The sequence below is a fragment of the Pelmatolapia mariae genome, linkage group LG2, assembly GCF_036321145.2.
Source record: "Pelmatolapia mariae isolate MD_Pm_ZW linkage group LG2, Pm_UMD_F_2, whole genome shotgun sequence".
Classification (NCBI taxonomy): domain Eukaryota; kingdom Metazoa; phylum Chordata; class Actinopteri; order Cichliformes; family Cichlidae; genus Pelmatolapia; species Pelmatolapia mariae.
Window position 1 is genome coordinate 36,682,710 of NC_086228.1, and position 17,410 is coordinate 36,700,119.

General features: G+C 42.0%; 2 protein-coding genes across 4 annotated transcripts in view; one reads left to right on the plus strand and one right to left on the minus strand.

Annotated features, from left to right (window-relative positions):
• Nucleotides 1-6,899: 6,899 nt before the first annotated feature.
• On the minus strand, nt 6,900-14,656 carry ptcd3 (pentatricopeptide repeat domain 3). 2 transcript variants are annotated; one of them, XM_063488137.1, is made up of 23 exons: nt 14,562-14,656; nt 13,078-13,130; nt 12,867-12,906; nt 12,685-12,730; nt 12,528-12,596; nt 12,232-12,336; nt 11,982-12,105; nt 11,651-11,754; nt 11,399-11,560; nt 11,220-11,280; nt 10,710-10,792; nt 10,108-10,252; nt 9,959-10,009; nt 9,767-9,856; nt 9,625-9,653; nt 9,353-9,459; nt 9,142-9,220; nt 8,741-8,831; nt 8,536-8,621; nt 8,284-8,420; nt 8,156-8,197; nt 7,703-7,861; nt 6,900-7,041 (listed from the first exon to the last, which is right to left on the minus strand). In XM_063488137.1, the coding sequence occupies exons 1-23, from the start codon at nt 14,648-14,650 to the stop codon at nt 6,996-6,998; spliced, it is 1,998 nt and encodes a 665-aa protein (XP_063344207.1). In that variant the 5' UTR covers nt 14,651-14,656; the 3' UTR covers nt 6,900-6,995. The 2 variants fall into 2 exon arrangements, with proteins under 2 accessions (XP_063344207.1, XP_063344213.1); XM_063488143.1 differs by lacking the exon at nt 9,959-10,009.
• A 203-nt stretch (nt 14,657-14,859) lies between these two features.
• Nucleotides 14,860-17,410, plus strand: part of polr1a (RNA polymerase I subunit A) — a 33,487-nt gene continuing 30,936 nt past the window's right edge. For both annotated transcript variants that reach the window (XM_063500085.1, XM_063500093.1), the window contains exons 1-7: nt 14,860-15,066; nt 15,609-15,717; nt 15,943-16,038; nt 16,146-16,295; nt 16,585-16,695; nt 16,839-16,924; nt 17,168-17,256. In XM_063500085.1, the coding sequence (XP_063356155.1) occupies nt 14,990-15,066; nt 15,609-15,717; nt 15,943-16,038; nt 16,146-16,295; nt 16,585-16,695; nt 16,839-16,924; nt 17,168-17,256 (718 nt within the window). In that variant the 5' untranslated portion in view covers nt 14,860-14,989. The remainder of the gene's footprint in view (nt 15,067-15,608; nt 15,718-15,942; nt 16,039-16,145; nt 16,296-16,584; nt 16,696-16,838; nt 16,925-17,167; nt 17,257-17,410) is intronic.

A 17,410-nucleotide genomic window follows, 5' to 3' on the forward strand; every position in this document is an offset into this window, starting at 1 on the left:
GTTAAGTTACTGCAGCTCAAGCTCAAGTTAATGGTCCAGTTAACAGCAGCTTAGTGCGTTTGCAACAACTGTGATAACGTTCGTGGCTAAGGAGGACACTGGTGTTGGAGTGGATCGGCCTCTGGAAGGCAGACTTTTCGAAGCATCCCCTCATGTTTCTTTGGAACTAAAAACCAAAGGTCAATTATCAGCCTGTGCTCCAGTTTTGTAACTATGTTCTCTCTGAAAGACTCCAAAATCATTGGAAATGTGTTGAGTATATTCTGTGCTCACAACTTAGCTCCAGCTATCATTGTGTGTGTGTGTTGAGTTCACTGAATCACTTCTGCAGCTATAGAGGAAGCATCTCTCCTGCCCTGTACACATACCTGTTTATAATCTGGTTTAAACTCACTCGTTTTTCCTTAAATCTGTTGTGTAGCCTGTAAAGGTGCCTGAGTGTACTGATTTATTATTTAAGATTGGAAGCACAGCTGCTCATAAGTGACTACATTTTTTTTAATACATATATTTTTAAATAAAAGCCAAATGCCACCCTGTTGAAGTTGGTTCAGATCATATGCTCTGGCTCCAGCCACAACTACGATCAGTAGATCTCGGTTTGGTGCCAGGAGGAGGAGGAAAATTTACAGCTTTTGAGCAGCGCAGATATGGACAAAACCTTTATTTATTGCATAAAAGAACAAGAAGGTGATGGTAAAGTATAAATTGCATCCAGGACAGAAACAACTGCCTTATACTGCTGACACAACACGAGCTGTTTGCAAGCATCCGCACAGACAGCATGCAAATGCAAAGCTAGCACCTAGAGTGATGTTACAGCTGAGTGCATACTGACCCCAGTCCAGCAGCCACAACATGAACTTACACAGGGAGCAAAGGCAGTGCTGAGCAGGCTCTGTTCCACTTCTAAAAACAGAATTATTGTCGTTTGAAAACTCTTGGGACATAGCTTTCAACTTTGCATTTTATCATTGGTTCTGTGTTCATATGTAATAAAAGAATGACTTATTAGAATAGAAATTTGTGTCACTTAGAGAAAAACATGGGTTGGTCGTCCCATTGCTTGTTATCGCCACATGAGAGGCCGCTATAAACTGTGTTGATATCACACGTCTGACCTAATCTGTCCATTTTAGTGTAGTGGTCATTTTGTGGAAAACACACTAGTTGTTGTTGTTGTTGTTTTTGTATTAAAAGTTCACACGATATTAGTCATCTGAGAAATTCATTTAAAAGCTCAAGGTATTTCCTTTGATTGGAGTCAGCTGTTCATTGTTTCAGCTAGCTTAAATGATTGTCAGTAGGTCAGTTGGGGAAGGCTGTCTTGCTGATGCTGTGGTTGGTTGTCACCAACTACTGGAGGATGAGAAATATTGATGCTAAAAAGAGAATGTTCAAACAAGAAAAGAAATGTGCCCACAGATTCTTCCCACAGCTCCACTAGTGGAAATCTGTCTAAGAAATAGGATTGTACCCATGGCAATCCAGGAGCATACAATATGTCAAAACCGTGACCTGTGTGACTCTTAATGAGACAGTTTGATATTAATGTAATTCCTTTTTGTTCTCAGATGTTTAAAGCACATAATAAACTGATTTGCTCACTACTTTGTAATACAAATACAAATACAGGCCATTTACTACTGTCAAGACTATGTGCTGGAAATGTTAAAGACAAACAAAAAGGCTGTTTGTCTTTAACAGATACCAGGAACTACTGATATTTTTTAATGGAAATGTTAAAAATACTATCATCTGTTCTCAGGTGTTTTGTGGCTTTAATAATGGATAGATTATATCAGCACTGAAACTTAGGACCACATGTGCAAATCTGTGCAAATCTGTGGATTCATTGTCATTTTCTGTCAGGTAGTCACACTGTCATGATGTTGTGATGGCAAAGGCAAAAAAACGTTCCCTTTTTGAACGTGGTCGGGTTGTTGAACTGCATGAGCAGGGTCTCTCACAGCACTGCTGAGGTCGGACGCAGTAAGACGGTTATTTGGAATTTCTTAAATGATCCTGAGGGTTATGGAACAAAAAAGGTCAAGTGGAAGACCCAAAAAATGTCACCAGCACTGAGCCGGAGGATCCAATTGGCTTGTGTATTCCAATCCACTGGATGATCCTCAACCCAAATTAAGGCCGTTACTGGTGCCGACTGCAGCCTCTTAACCATCAGACGGCATCTGAGACTGAAGGGCTTCAAAAGCAAACGTCTTCAAAGGCCTCGTCTCCTTGAACTCCAAAGAACCGACTGTTTGGACTTTGCAAGAGAACACCAAACATGGGACATTGAAAGATGGAAGAAAGTTTGATTCTCTGATGAGAAAAAATTAACCTTGATGGTCCTGATGGTTTCCAGTGTTACTGGCATGACGAGCAGATCCCACCTGAGATGTTTTCTACACGCCACAGTGGAGGAGGCGCTTTACCCTTCAGTGGAACAATGGAGCTTCAGGAGGTGCAGGGGCATCAAACGGCCGCTGGCTGAGTCCAGATGTTGCAGAGAGCATCCCTCATGACTGAGGGCCCTCGTCTGTGTGGTAACCACTGGGTTTATCAACAGGACAACACTACAGTACACAACGCCCGCAGGACAAAGGACTTCTTCCAGGAGAATAACATCACTCTTTTGGACCATCCTGCGTGTTCCCCTGATCTGATTGTTTTCAGGAAACTGCATGCTCAAAAAATGTTTTGTCTCAATCCCATTTCTTCTTGTTGCATGTTGAAGTTCTACTTGGAACCTCGTTAAGATCCAACAATGCAAAATATGATTTTTTTTTTTTTTTTTTTTTTTTTGCCATTTTTCAAGTGGTCTTAAATTTCTGATCAGGACTGTACATAGAAAAGTTCACACAAATTATCACTACTTCAAATTCAAGGTTTATATGGAAGGAGCACCAGGTGATATTCATGTCTAAACTCACGGATGTCTTGGTCTGAAAAGAAATTAAAAGTTATACTTTATTTTTTACCACCATTTTTTACTGAAACAATAGAGACAACCAACCCTATGATGGGATTGGTTGTCACAAAGTGTCAAAGCATCTTTAATTGTTGTTAGAATTCATTTCAAAAATGAAAAGTGTACCCATTTTGAGCTGGCATCTTCATTTCCATTGTTAGTGAAGGATTTTCACTAATGAACAATTCATGCAAGAGTAAAAGGTGTGGCCCTACACAGTGCCCTTGTTTTTGGTGCCTTGTAATGTTACACAATAATAGGATAATAATGTATATTGAATTGTTTCAAATACAACTTCAAACATTGCCCATGATTATAATTGAAATGACAAAGGAAAAAGTAGTTGAAGCATAGTCCACAGAGCCACACAACAACCTTGGATTTGAGCTGGAAGCTGCTCAGCCAGCTCATGTGATAGCGCTGATAGGACGTGAGTAAGCCAAACAGACTCAAATTGAGTGTTGTTTGCTCTCCAGTAATGCCTGTGAGACACACTGACAAAAACACAAGGAAACAGAAAGAGATGTGGACCAGCAGGAGACGGGAGAGAGTCAGGAACAGACCGACTGACTGAGCATTGTGAAGTTTTGACAGGATGGATCGATTGTTTTAAACACATGTTCAGACACACCGAACAGAAGCTTACACTGTGTATCCACGTAAGGATTTTATTGCCCAGCTGTGTGGCCAGCTTTCTTTGTGGTGCGCGTTAATCAGAGTAAACAGTGGTAAGCCATTAAGCTACATTATACTGCCATGAGTTCACAGAGCTTAAATGAGATGTCACACTAAGCTGGAAATTAAATATTATCATAAACAACAAAAAGTAACTTAAGACGTTTTGTTTGACAGGAAATTCACAGGTTCAGTGACAGACAGCGTTATCCAATGTCAGTGTGTCCTAAAACTCCCTCACACAAATGGAAGATTAAAAGTCTAAATCAAATCAATACATGCTGTTCACCTGTTAGCACAGGCTCTCACACAAAAGGTGAGAATCACCATAGCAACTTACAGTAGAGAAAGCATACACTGTCTGTAAAAAGGATGGTGTCATGATCCAGCGACACATCGTGTCGTCTGTGTCTGGATGGATGGAGCTGGGACTGATCAAACACCTGAAGGTTAACATTTTCCCATAACTGTACCAGGTTTGATATACACATGTGGGCGTTCCTCTTTACATGTATTTGAATATGACAATATATTAAAAGCACACAGACAACATAGTATTGTCTAAGTCCATGCAGTATGTGCACGATCCTTTTGGACGACATCACTGTAAGAGGGTGTTATTGCATATGTCAGCTGAAGCATTCTATACTTCATGACTATACTGTTTACTATATTTTATACTTCATATCCTAAACTTTTATATAGTCCCGTGTTTTTGAAAGAGACCAGGGATGTCATGATACCACTGTTCTAACATGTTGTGGCAGCATCATCAGTAACTCACATTATGACATCATCAGAATCTGTTACAGAACATATAATACTCCAAAGAAGTGAGAACTGGGAGTGATTTATTTGTTACATTACAGCGCTGTATTATTATTGTTACTATTCCCTTTTAATGATGTGCAGTTAATTATCTCTCTAGTTGGCTTTTAATCACAGTTAGCTATTCAACTTATTATTCAGCTTAGATTCACTTTAAAGTTAGTGTCACCAAGAGCACTTGCGAATAATCGAAATAATAATCATAAAAATAAGTCATGAGAATAAATAAATATAATACTAATTATGATAATTACTGCAATCCAATCCAATTTTATTTATAAAGCACTTTAAATTACCCAGCACAGGACCAACGTGCTGTACAGAAAGTAAGTTAAAAACAAAAGAATGAAAGAAAACAGCAAAAATAAATCAATAAAACACATAATACATAAAAAAAAATTAAAACAGCCATATAATAAAAATAAGATTAAATAGCATAGAATGAACTAAAATAAAACTACAACTAAAACCAACATCTCACATGGTGTCAAAGGCAGGGTACAGAGGTGATTTAAAAACAGGCAGAGAAGAGGCCTGTCTAATCTCTAAAGGCAGATCGTTCCATGGTTTTGGAGTTGCTACAGCAAAAGCACGGTCACGCCAAAGTTTGCGCTTTGGCGGGTTCACCATCAGAGACCTGTACCTACAGTTGCATGCTTTTTTGAGGTCAAACCAGTATGACCTGTGGAATTTTCATTCTTTGCTCTTTTCACTGTGTGCCACTGGCAGAAGCAAGTTATTTGCTGTCCTTCCCTTCTTGAGTAGAAATTAAGAGCCACTTTATGCCGTTTGACCTTTCATGCTCGTTTTCTCACTGTGCTTTGTCTCAGAAATTCTTACCCTGCTAGAATCAGCGTGCCACGAGAGCCCCTATCCTCCTCTTGCCGATGATCTTTTCCTCTCATGTCCCTTCATTTTTATCACCAACAACCTGCTATTACCAGACTGAGGTATTAAAAACATCCTGTGTTTGTGAACAGGTTTGACCTCTGACCTCCGCTGCAGTACTGCGCACTCATGCTGAGTCAGTTAAGGAGTGGGAGAAAAGAATGCTTCTACTTCCACTGTTGCTCCGGGCATTATCTGTGTGTGTGCGTGTGTCTGTTTTTGCAAGGTATTAAGTATTTGGTTACATTTCATCCTTTAATCAAGGCAAATTAAACTCTGGTGTTGTAACTTTACACGCGTCCTGTCATTGCGGCTCGTTCAGGGCACTTCCGTCCCTTAGCTACACCCACAGTTAGCCTTAAATAGGTGAGTGTCATCAGCTGGATCGTTCAGGTTTGTTTCAGAAGAAGAAATAAGGGTGAAGTGAGAGCATGTGAGGGAGGGTGTTTTCTCATGTCTGTCCTAAATCAGGTCCATCAACGATTGTGTTTGTTTGTTTGTGTTTGTTTGTTTGTGTGTGTGTGTGTGTGTGTGTGTGTGTGTGTGTGTGTGTGTGTGTGTGTGTGTGTGTGTGTGTGTGTGTGTGTGTGTGTGTGTGTGTGTGTGTGTGTGTGTGTGTGGTAATATGCTGTTCCTCTTGAGAACGATGCTCTGTCCTAAGACCACACCCATTTTAAAGTCCCCCCCCCCCCTTCTTCTTCAGTCCACTTGTCCTTATTTGGTCGTGCTGCCAGCTCGGCTGATGATTGGTGGAATGAAAACCATTTTGACTGAAACACACGCTCGAACACACCTATATTGCTCCCAGCATCTCCCACATGCACACAGGTACAGACATGATGTGTTTTCTCTGTACTGATTGCAGCTAAAAATAAATACACAATAGCAATAAATTCAATAAGTAGTAAAGTTGTTTTTGAATGCTTGAATGAATCTTTGCCCCAAAAGTTTGCCCTTAAAAATTTAGTGTTAAAGGTCCAGAGCAATGTTCGAATGAGATGGAATGATACATAAATGTCAGACAGACGGCACATCTTGTCCAAACACGCAGGACAGAAAGCCTCAGTGTGCATACCTGATTCTGCAGGAACACCACTGTTTTTAACATCTGGAAGTTTCTTCTAATTATGCAGGAGGGCTATGAGGAGACACTGAGAACGGCCAAAGCAGCATTCCAGATCCCAAAATATGACATTTAAGGAAGCAGCTTATCAGTAAGTTGAGGAAGTTGTTTTGTTATCACACACACTGAATGCATCCCCCCCCCCCCCCCCTCCCCTCCACCAACACAGCTAATTGCCATGAACTGTAGACCATCCGTCTTAGACAGTAAATCTGTTGTTGTTGTTGTTGTTGTTGTTGTTGTTATGTATTCATTTTGTAGAATCAGAAGAAGCACTTATACGTTTCAGATGCTCTTCTTCTACTATTAAAATAGTTTCATGCTCACTCAAAACCTAATTTTCATAAAAAGCAGAGCTGAAAACAATCAGGTAAAACAGCACCACCTAGTGACCAAACAATAAAAAACAAGGACGGGGTCACATTGTATTTATTTTACATGCAGAGATAATCAAGGAAAGTACAGACTCTGTATGCATTTAGAAGATTTGAGTCTACGGTGGGTCACTCAGTCAGATGGCTCTCCTGCAGCCTCCAGCTCAGATAAAATAGCTCTGGAAGGGTCAGACAGACGAGATACAGTGTGTAAGCTTTAGCAGAATAAATGGGATTGGGAGCTATGATGTCATTGCTGATGTCTGAAGAAATCATTCACCAAGTGGAAAACAACAGCTCAAAATCCATCCATCTATCCATCCAATACAACAAATGTTATGTCTTAAAAGCACTTTTTGTAATAAATCTTTTGCAAGTTTAAACTCATAATACTGCCCCCAGTGGTAAAGGTTTACGGTGCTTGAATTTTCTAGCCACGATTAACCACGTGCATGTTTGGACAGATGAGACAAAGTGATGGATGCATCACTCTGGGGCTGTTTTATGGTCAGTGGAACTGATACATCTGAGCAAAGGAAACAGACTTCCTTAGAAGTCTTGAGTATAACCTCCAGCCACCTTGGATGTTGAACATAACTGAATGTTTCTCAGGGCAGTGACCCCAACCACGGGTGGAGGGATGATGTAGAACATTTGGTTTAGTCAAAATCCGGACCTCAGCCAGGTTTACTGATATCAACCCATAAAATCTGGTAACAGTGTAACTTGATAAGGGCAATTTAACCAAATATCCAATCTTGAGGTTTTTTTGTAATTAAAAAACAAAACTATTTATCTATCAAGATCTCTCTCTCGCTCTCTCTCATGTATCCTGCTTACCTTTGCTCTTCAGTCAGATCAAACTCAGCCAGTGCTCTCTTTGCCAGCTTCCATGTTGTTGGCAGGCAGAAGGCTGCAGACAGCTGCACCAGCTCCACTGCTTTCTGGGAGTCGCCGTCACTGTGGCACACTGACAGGAAGTTGTTCAAGAGCCCCTCGCTGTAGAGTAACACAGCAGGAAACAGGGTCAGAGGCAACTCGGCCAACACAAGGGTTTGTCTGTGCAGGTTCTGGATCATCAAGCTCACAGTAGCTTTGAGAGCTTGAAAAGAAGAAAGTGGATTTCTTTTTTGTGAAGACATTTGTCTTCTTTTCAAACTCTTTACTAGCAGTTTTAAAATGTCCTAAATGCATAAAAAAACAGCAATTGTTGTTCATGTGTGACATGATGAAGTAGTGTGGGCTTTGTCATTGTCATCACTCATTATGAGTCTAGTCTGAAGTGAGACTTACGAAGGAACTCTGTTCCTGGACTTGAAGAGCTGCAGCATCTCCCTGCAGAGAAAAGGTGACATTAGATTGCAGCCAAGTCAGAATACAGTAAAAGTTCTCCTCCTGACACGTGCGGCTGTCGCTCTCACCAGGCCTGTCGGGTCTTGTTAGCTCGCAGCAGCAGTGTGGTGATGTGTGAGAGGGAGGCGGCGCTCCACTCCATACTGGGCCTCAAATCAAATACACTCTTTACATCCAGAGCACATGCTGCAAAGGACTCCTGAACCTGCAGGCAAAAGGCAGGTGAGCTCATAGAAACACACTCAGGTCGGCATTACTAGCTCGCTCGACATCACTGTCCTGATGGCGAAAACTGATAACACAAATGTCGTCAGACTGACCTCAGGACTGTGTTTCTCTCTGACCATGAGGCCGAGCAGCTCCTCCACCAGATCGGGTTTGTTATCATGCCCGAGAGTCTTGATGTCTGAAAAAACAGGTGAGTGTGACAGATCCTGACATGCAGAGGAAGGGGCTTTTTAAACAATCAATGCATTGTCTACTCTTTATCAAGATATGCACTGAACAGTGCATCTTGGAACTCACCTTTCCATATAGAAGGCAGCAAGTCCAGGCGGCTGTCTGTGTCCAGGGCCTGCAGCAGGTCCCTCATTCCTTGAGGGTTGGGGTAGTAGAGCTACAAACACAGGATATAAGGAAAGGTAGTTAAAGCAAGACTGAAGGTGAAACCTATTATTCATTTATTTATTTTTTCCTTTATAAGACAGAGACAGCCAAAGAATCTTCCAAAACAAATCAGTGTTTTTCTCTTTTTTCTCGACTTAGTGCACGTGACCCGGAAACTGTTTCAGCACCACAGCTCTTACTGCAAAGATGACAGATTATAACTAACTGAGACATTATATGCATATATTTAAATAGCATTTACATATATGCGTATAATATAAGCACATGGAGCAGACAGAGAGAAGCAGATATGCACTGACCGAGGGAATGATCTGCTTGTACCATTTCAGCACCACATCAATGTGCTCCATCATGCACAGCAGGTTGAAGAAGCGACCACTGCAGAGGAGGGAGAATGGTTGTTTACCTACCCACGTTTACTGCTTATAAGTGGATCAGATGCAGATTCAGAGTGATTATACTGCATTACACGACCATATCGTTAGAAGTTAGCTGAGGGTTCCTACTTACTAGTAAATGCTCTGCTGGAAGGAGTCTCCCAGCAGCCTCCAGTTCTCCCCGACATCTACCAAACTCTGGATTTTATATCCCAGCTCCAGATCTTTACTGTCCAAACACTGCAAGGACAAAAAGCATGCACGCGGAAACAGGTCACGCTGTATAAGCAGGGCATAGCCTCTTTTAATTATAATGTATGACTGATAATTGTGTCACCAATGATCTGGGAGCTAAGAATCAAACGCTGGCATGAGACTCTGTCGAGGCTCTAAAGCAGGACTCACTATTCTCATTGCGCTGGAGAAGAACAGAACTGGAGAGACAGAGAGAGAACACAGCATCAGTTTTACCATCCACATGTCCACACGTTTGTTCTACCCAAACAAAAGGAAACATTCGCCAAATCTGTCGTGCGCCGTGATATACCATCGTCAGGGTCCTGGCAGGTGAAGATGCGTCCCTCCAGCTCAGCTATCACCTCCTGAAGAAGGTCAGTGTTGTTCTGTGCAGAAGAGGCTGGAGAGGAAACACATGGGGTGAATGCACATTTAAAGCATGCAGCCGACAAACAGCGCAGATGCCTGTGAGGGTCACGTATAAGAGCAACTGCAGGGCTACCTGATTTGTAAAAGACTGCCAGGATGTGGTTGTAGGAGGCCAGGCTGGGAGCTGCACGCACACACATATACACACATACACACACTCAGAGGAAAAAATAAGACTTGCCTGTAAAACACCAGGTAATAAAACACGAATGGCAGTGTTACCTATCCCCAGCGCCTTCATCTCATTCAGAGTGTGCAGAGCTTGTGTTTTGGCCAAGAAGCCGCAGCGTCTCAGAGCTTTGAGGACGCTGTTGAAGGTCAACAGGTTAGGACGAACTTTCTGCTGATTCATCTGGTTCAACAGCTCCTGCAGACAGACAAGGAGATGCCACTGTGAATATTAACTAGGAGACCAGAAAGGGTCTGATGGAGAAGAGAGCGATGAACTTTTAGCTTTGAAAGGTTGGAAACGACCAAACTACCAGTGCAAAGATGGCGGAGGATCTGTCTGTTATAACTCACACAGCAGACAATACTGACAACACAACATCAACACAACACAGAGGGAAACATCGACAGATGTGTTTCTAAGATTTCTTTTGCTTTTGCAAGGGAACTCCAGCTTTAAAGCTTCCAAACACAGACTGTGTGACGACCTGTTGGTGTTTTAATTTAATGTAAACCTATTAAATGTTGTATGTAAATGCAAAACCTCTTTACCACAGGACAAATTATTTGTGTGTGTTTGTGTGTTTGCTTTTTTTTTTTTTAAATACAAAAGCATTGTGCAGCAGCGATCAATAAATCAGTGTGAAGGGTCTTACTGCAATGAGGTCCCATCGCTCATTAAATTTGTCTCGGACGTCTGGAGCTGCTGAGATCAGAGCATTGAAGACGTGGACATCAGCTGAAGGTAAAAGATTAGAAAGGGTTATTAGTTAACAGATTACATATATAATGTATAATATATACAAAAATACACAGTATATGGCCAAAAGTACTTGGCCACCTTATTACACCCACAGCAGCTGCTGGTGTTGTGTTGAATTCAAAGAGTTGTGACCCAATACTTGTGTCCACAGTGTATACAGCATATCATCACAGGTCAAGAACAACACCAACAGTTAAACTGTGAGTCGGGCTGTAAGAGTCCTCCAGTTTTTCCATCTTCGATGAAACAACATATTTCCTTATCACCGTAAGAAGACACAAAATTCATTCAATTTAAGTTCAAGACTCATTTAAATGATGAGAAGAATAACTACACGAAAGGCCACATGATTGCTAGAAACAATGACGTGACCTCAACACAGTATTTAACCAAAGCAGCTCACCTGTCAGCCTGTTGTTAAGCATATCTGTGTACATGCTGAAGGCCTTTGCATAGGCTCCATGCTGTGGGGACACACACAGACACACACACACAAATATTAAGATACACTAAAATGACCCTTTCACTGCTGTTGCAATGTTGCAGGCCTGCATTTAGGCTGTGACTCTGATGCACGCCTACCTTGACCATGCCTCTGATGAGAGCAGAGTAACAGCGTGTATCCCGCTCTGGCAGCAGGTTAAAGATTCTCTCCGCATTGTTGTTTTCTTTCCAGGTGAACTTCAGGAAGTCTGAAGCTCGGCGGACTCGTGTTTTCCTTTTCTTCAGCTCCTCTCCGAATTCCTGCAGAGCAAAAACAGAGAAGTATCCTGCAGTGCTAACGTCCTTTTCATTGGAGCAGCTACTTTAATGTTACGTCAGGCGGGAACTCACTGCGTCGTCTGTCTGTGGCTCCCCGTCCTGGACGGGGTCCCTGTCGCTGTAGAGACAGATAAGGTCCAGCAGGCTATGGGTTGTTTCCATGGAGACAGTAGTGCCTGGAAAAAAAAAAAGCAAAAAAACATTTTTAAATGTGAAGCTTTGAGCTCCAAAGTAACATTCTGTAAAATGCAAAGAACTTCTGCAGACAACACACCTATACTACTGATGCACACAATAGCAGAGTAAATAAGTATTTGGAGTACAGCTTTACGATATTCATGCTGTGTGTGCATGTGTGTGTGTGTTCGTGTGTGTGTGTGTGTGCGCGTGTGTGCGTTCTCACCAGCTTGCAGTAACTCATCATACATGTCAACAGCAGCTGTAACTTTCCTCAGGGTGATCCTTTCCTTCAGTGCCTCCTCACTCACATCCTCAAGATGCAGGGATACAGTCTCTGGCATTAGACACTACACACATACAGACAGACACACATACACAGGACAACCAATTGCTTAATGAAAAGGAACTGCACAATACGAGAGCAGCACTACACTACATATCCACACCTCCACGCACTGCTGTGTATTTCTTACGGGTATATGAGGTTCTGCAAAGTCTTTAGTGAAGAGTTTGGGGTTGTTGTTGACGATATATTTGGCTGCAGATCTGCCCGACTCCTGAGAGAGAGAGAACAGCTTCTGCAGAGATACAATAAAGCTGGTTTATTAGGTTGCTCACAGAGTAATGAGCAATACAGGCAAAAAACAAAGTTGTCTGCATTACCTGATCTAAGACTCTTGAAATGAATGAAATAAAAAGAGAAACTGTCTGATGTAACTAACAGTGTCCCTAAATATACATACAAGCATAAAGATATGTTTTAACATACAAACTCAGTAGAAGTCCTGGGAGAGAGGTAAGGATCATCCTGGAATTGGTAGGGATATGCTGTGGGATCCTGCAGGGGCAAAGAAAAGAAAAGGTGGTCAATCCAAGCTAAAAATCCAGCTTCATGAATACAGTGAAAAATGTGAAGGTGCTCCCACCCTGCTGACAGTTGAAGCCAGCGCCTCCAGCACTGCCTCTCTGCTCCTGTTTGATAAAGAAAAACATGATTTTAATGCCTCATTCAAAGAACACTTTAAACAAAAGATGTGTCATTTGCTGTGAGCATGAGAGGTTTCCTTAAGGCTATAATAGCCCACTTCACAGTCAGATCAGCTCATACCATGTTTTCTTCCTGGGGATGACAACGGACTCTCTGGATTCTGCAACACAATTGACGAGACGTGAAGATTAAAAATGAAAGCTTTGGCTTTGATGTAATAAATGCTCCTTCCAGTTCGATATTTTCCTGCTCAACTAAACTCATTGATGAAATCCAAACGCTTCCTAAATTTAACCCACTGACTAATAAACACTGAATTTATATCATTTACCTTTATTGGCTTCTGCAGCTTGCTGTCGTAGAGCTGAGGTCCAACCGAAGCCCCTAAAAGATCATTTTTGTCAGTTTAGCCAGAATGATTTTTTCCATCCTTGTTACACTTCAATCTAAAAACACAATCAGCGCTACACCTGCTTTAACTGGATGATGTATCATCGTATCCTCACAGGTCTGTCGGCTGAAATTAAGCTCTCCAAACTATGTTTCACTTAACAGCGGTCTAGTTTATTTTCCACTAACGTCAACACGACAAATCTCCCTAGAATGAAACTGTTATGTGTCTGGGTTGCTTTGCTCAAGTCTTAATATTTATCTGTTGTGTCACATTATTTTTGTGCTGGCGAAATGTTCAAAAAATGATCAGTACAAAAGAAATAACAATTACATAAATTGTTACTGGCTAATAGTTATTTGGTAAAGCTAGATCAGTACTGACCCAGAATATCAGTCGGAGTGTCCTTACTATTTAGACACTTAACATGGAGCCACTATCTGCTGTATATATGGTAAATACTACAGTCTTTGTGTCACAGCTGGTTCCCTGGACAAAATGTGTGATTTTGGGTGTTTTTTCAAGCATTCTTCTTCTTCTTCTGGCTGTTCCCTTTAGAGGCAAATAATCCACCATCTCACTCCATCTCTAGTATCCTTTTCAGTCACACCAACCCTCTGCATTTGTCTCTGGGGGGTATGAATTTAAAAAAAAAAATGAAGGGGGCAAAAAAAAAGTTTGGGAACCACTGCACTTCTGTCGCAAATCTCCCTGACACTTGTGTCCAACCTTCCCTGTGCTCTCTTCTTAGCCTCTCGTCCTCTATCCATTATTGTGGGTGGTTGAGCCCAGGAATTTAAATTTGCCCATCACTACCTCTGTACCTTACATCTTCACTGTTACACCTGCCTCGCTCTCATTCCCACACTTCCTGTGTGTGAAAACAAAAAGCTTTCACGGTGATGTATCTCAGTCACATACTGTACATCTGGTATCGTCCAAGCGTATTGGCCAGACATCACATCAGTAAGGCTCTGCCACTGTTTCATCTGTGACCTGCTTGTTTGCAGAGGGTCCCCCAAGCAAACTCGGACATTTCAGCTGTTACATTCACACGTCATAGCTAACATCTCAGCAGCTTATTCAGCACTTCTAGCTCCTTGTGTCAGATATATTCTTATGTGCCGAGGATTACAAAAGGCAGTTAATGGTTGTAGGTAATGCAGGTGTGACGCTTTTTAACGTTTTAGTTACTATTCTCCTCACTAATGTAGACATTTAAGAATCCGTGCTGGTAGCTGGTTAGTTGGGGCTTCACACGTCTAGCAGCTCTCTGATGTAAACGACGTGAAGACATGACCTCCTGTCAGACGGCGCTAGCTGCTGCAGCTGTCGCACTCATGTCGCAACAAATAAAAAACACAACATAGGAGACGAATGAATAACGCCCGTATTTAAAATAACCATTTATCAACTCGTCCTACCTGTGGCCCAACAGCTGCTCGAGGTTATATAGAAGAAATCGCCCGTTTCTGTGCATAGAGTGCCCTATGTGCCTACCGGGCGCCGCCATATTGCTACAAACTGAAGGATTCTGGGAGGGACGAAACTATCTGTGCTAAGACGGAGGGGGGTGTTAAATAACAAGTAGTGACATTTTGGAGGATATAGTGCACTTTTCCCTTTCACATAGAACAAAAACGAATATTTATCTTTAAGTGTGGTCATTTAAACTTTAAACATCCAGCAGGTGTTGTGGAAAGTTTAGTCATACCTATTCGTGTCTCCCCTGTCGTGGAAACTTACGTGTTACGGCCCCACGTGTGAAACAGGAGGAATAGCTTCTCACTGAGCGCCATGAAGTAATCTCTGTAAACGGGTAAAAAGTGCTAATAATTCCCCGCCAAAGAAGATGTTGTTCGGAAAAGAAGTGCCATGGCGGCGTTTGGAAGGCATGTCGTTTGGCATTTACTCCGCCGAAGAGATAAGGTGAGGGAGCTGGTCGTTAGGTTTTTAGCTACGCGCTAAGTGTTAGTTCAAAACAACACGCAAGAGACAGCGTGATGAGAGGTTCTGGCTTTTCACAAAGTGCATAGTATGTTTTCTGGTTGCTGTGTTGTTATTATTATTGTGTGTTCATCTGTGAAACGTGTAAATGACAGTCAGGGCCTCCCGTTATAAGGTTATTACCGTTGTGCTACTTTACAGTCCAGCCTCACAGTATGCTGTGATAAAGAACGTGTCATCGAGTAAACACAGATATGCACCTATTCGGAACAGACCCAAGAGCTGCTAGAAATTAAGTATAACTGTAGTAAAGACATAATGCATCGATAATAAGGTCAAAAATGTCTGATCTGAACTTTCTTTATGAACCATGATTCAAAAATAGCCAGTGAAACCTTGATGTGCCCCTGTCATGACTAATGTCCTCTTAATTTCCAACAAGCTGTTGTTTGAAAGCTGAGGTTTGGTTTACAAACTGGTGCATTTCTAATAATCTATGTATTTTGCGAATTTCCCTCATGCAGAAAGTTGAGTGTGAAAGCCATCACTAACTTCAGGTTCCTGGATGGTGTTGGGAATGTGGCCCCAAACGGCTTGTATGATCTGGCTCTGGGACCAGCAGACATCAAAGAGGTACATCTCTAAGATCTTCAGACATGACCACGCATTTGTCACAGATTAGTCCGTACCATTTTATTTCCCATTTATGTTTTATGCCTGTACAGCTAAAGCTTCAGGAAGTAATCCACCAAAAAGGGCTCATAATGTCCTGCAATCTGTAGATTTTGGAATAAATAATGATCAGTTGAATGTGTTGTTTTCATGTTTTTATGGTTGTGTGTTGCTGCCTTTACCCAGGTGTGTTCAACCTGCTGTCAGGATTTCAACAACTGCCCAGGCCACCTTGGACACATAGAGTTACCTCTACCTGTGTACAATCCATTGTTCTTTGATGTAAGCGTTTCACATGCACACATACACGCTTACAAAGAGTAGCAGTGTTAAGCATCTGCTTTTCCTTCCTCACCTTAATGTCTGCGCTGACTTCTCTCCTCCTTCAGAAACTCTACCTGCTGATCCGTGGCTCGTGCCTGGTGTGTCACATGCTAACATGTCCTCGAGCTGCCATGCACCTGCTGCTGAACCAGCTCAAGTTATTGGACCACGGAGCCATGCAGGAGGTCTACCAGATCGAACAAGTTCTCGGCCAGGTGGGTTCTGCACTCACGGTGGCATGAAGTGCACCGACACAGGGCCAGGTGTAGTAAACGGAGCAAACTAGTGTTGACAGGTGTGGTTAGTTTTACAAGGGATTTAAAAAGAAATTAACCGAGTTTGGACTCTTGCAGCGTGTTAGCAAAGCAGCTTCTCCTACGATGGGGTCTTTCACTGTTTTGTTTTTTCACTTCTGCTTCTCTGTGCTTTGTAATTATCACAGGTCAGTGTTAGTCTCTTTGTGTTTGATTCATTCATTTGACTCTGTGTGTGTGTTTGTGTTAGTACATGGAGGAGAATGTCAAAGCGACTGTCGATGAGGTCGTGCAGGTGCTGCAGGTGTTTACAGACGCCACAGTTGGAATGAACGCAGCGACTTCAGAGAACACCAAACCTGTGAGTACGCACTTCGAGACGTATGAAGAAATGCATGGAGATGTTTTGTGAATGAAATAAAACCGCACGTAAATCAGATTGCGATGTGCATTTGTGTCAGCTGTGCAGTTTTTCTGTTTATTTGGCATGTGTGTGTGTTTCAGATTAAGCACTTGGTTGAGAAGAAAGGCAGTTTGATAAACGACTTCTGGAAGATCCATATGAAAACCAGGAAGTGTCCTCACTGCGGGTAACTCGAAGGAATGCACACATCTATCAGCTGATATTCATCCTGTTTCTGATTTCAGCAAATAAAGTGTCTTTACTGGATGTCAGTGTTAAAAAGTGTTGCTCCAAAGTCGTGTTCAAGTCAAAGTTTAATCATCCCTCACTGTAATGTAATAGATGATAATGGAGAGGTTTATACTTACATATAAACAATATATTGTCCCTTATTGTGATGTAATCATGCACTCTGTGTGTGTTTGTGTAGTTGTGGCAGGTCTACAGTGCGTCACGAACACAACAGTAAGCTGATTGTCACGATGCCATCAGGAGCTCAAACCAGTGACAAAACTGAAGGTGAGCAGTGTTTTCAGGAAATGCAGATAAACAGACAAAACACAGCACAGTCCGGACACGTGGCACAAAATCAAGCTGACTCTGTTAGCTCGACGGCTGCTGCGTAACTCGCCTTTTCTTTCATGCAGTGTCACTGCTGTACAAACGTCTGGTT

Coding starts and splice junctions, on each gene's coding strand:
- ptcd3 (XM_063488137.1), bottom strand. CDS start 14,650: ATGGCGGCGCCCGGTAGGCACATAGGGCACTCTATGCACAGAAACGGG. Junction 12,337..12,527: donor CCAGGACTTCTACTGAGTTT/GTATGTTAAAAC, acceptor GTATCTCTGCAG/AAGCTGTTCTCTCTCTCTCA. Junction 7,042..7,702: donor GATCTGACTGAAGAGCAAAG/GTAAGCAGGATA, acceptor TGACCCTTCCAG/AGCTATTTTATCTGAGCTGG.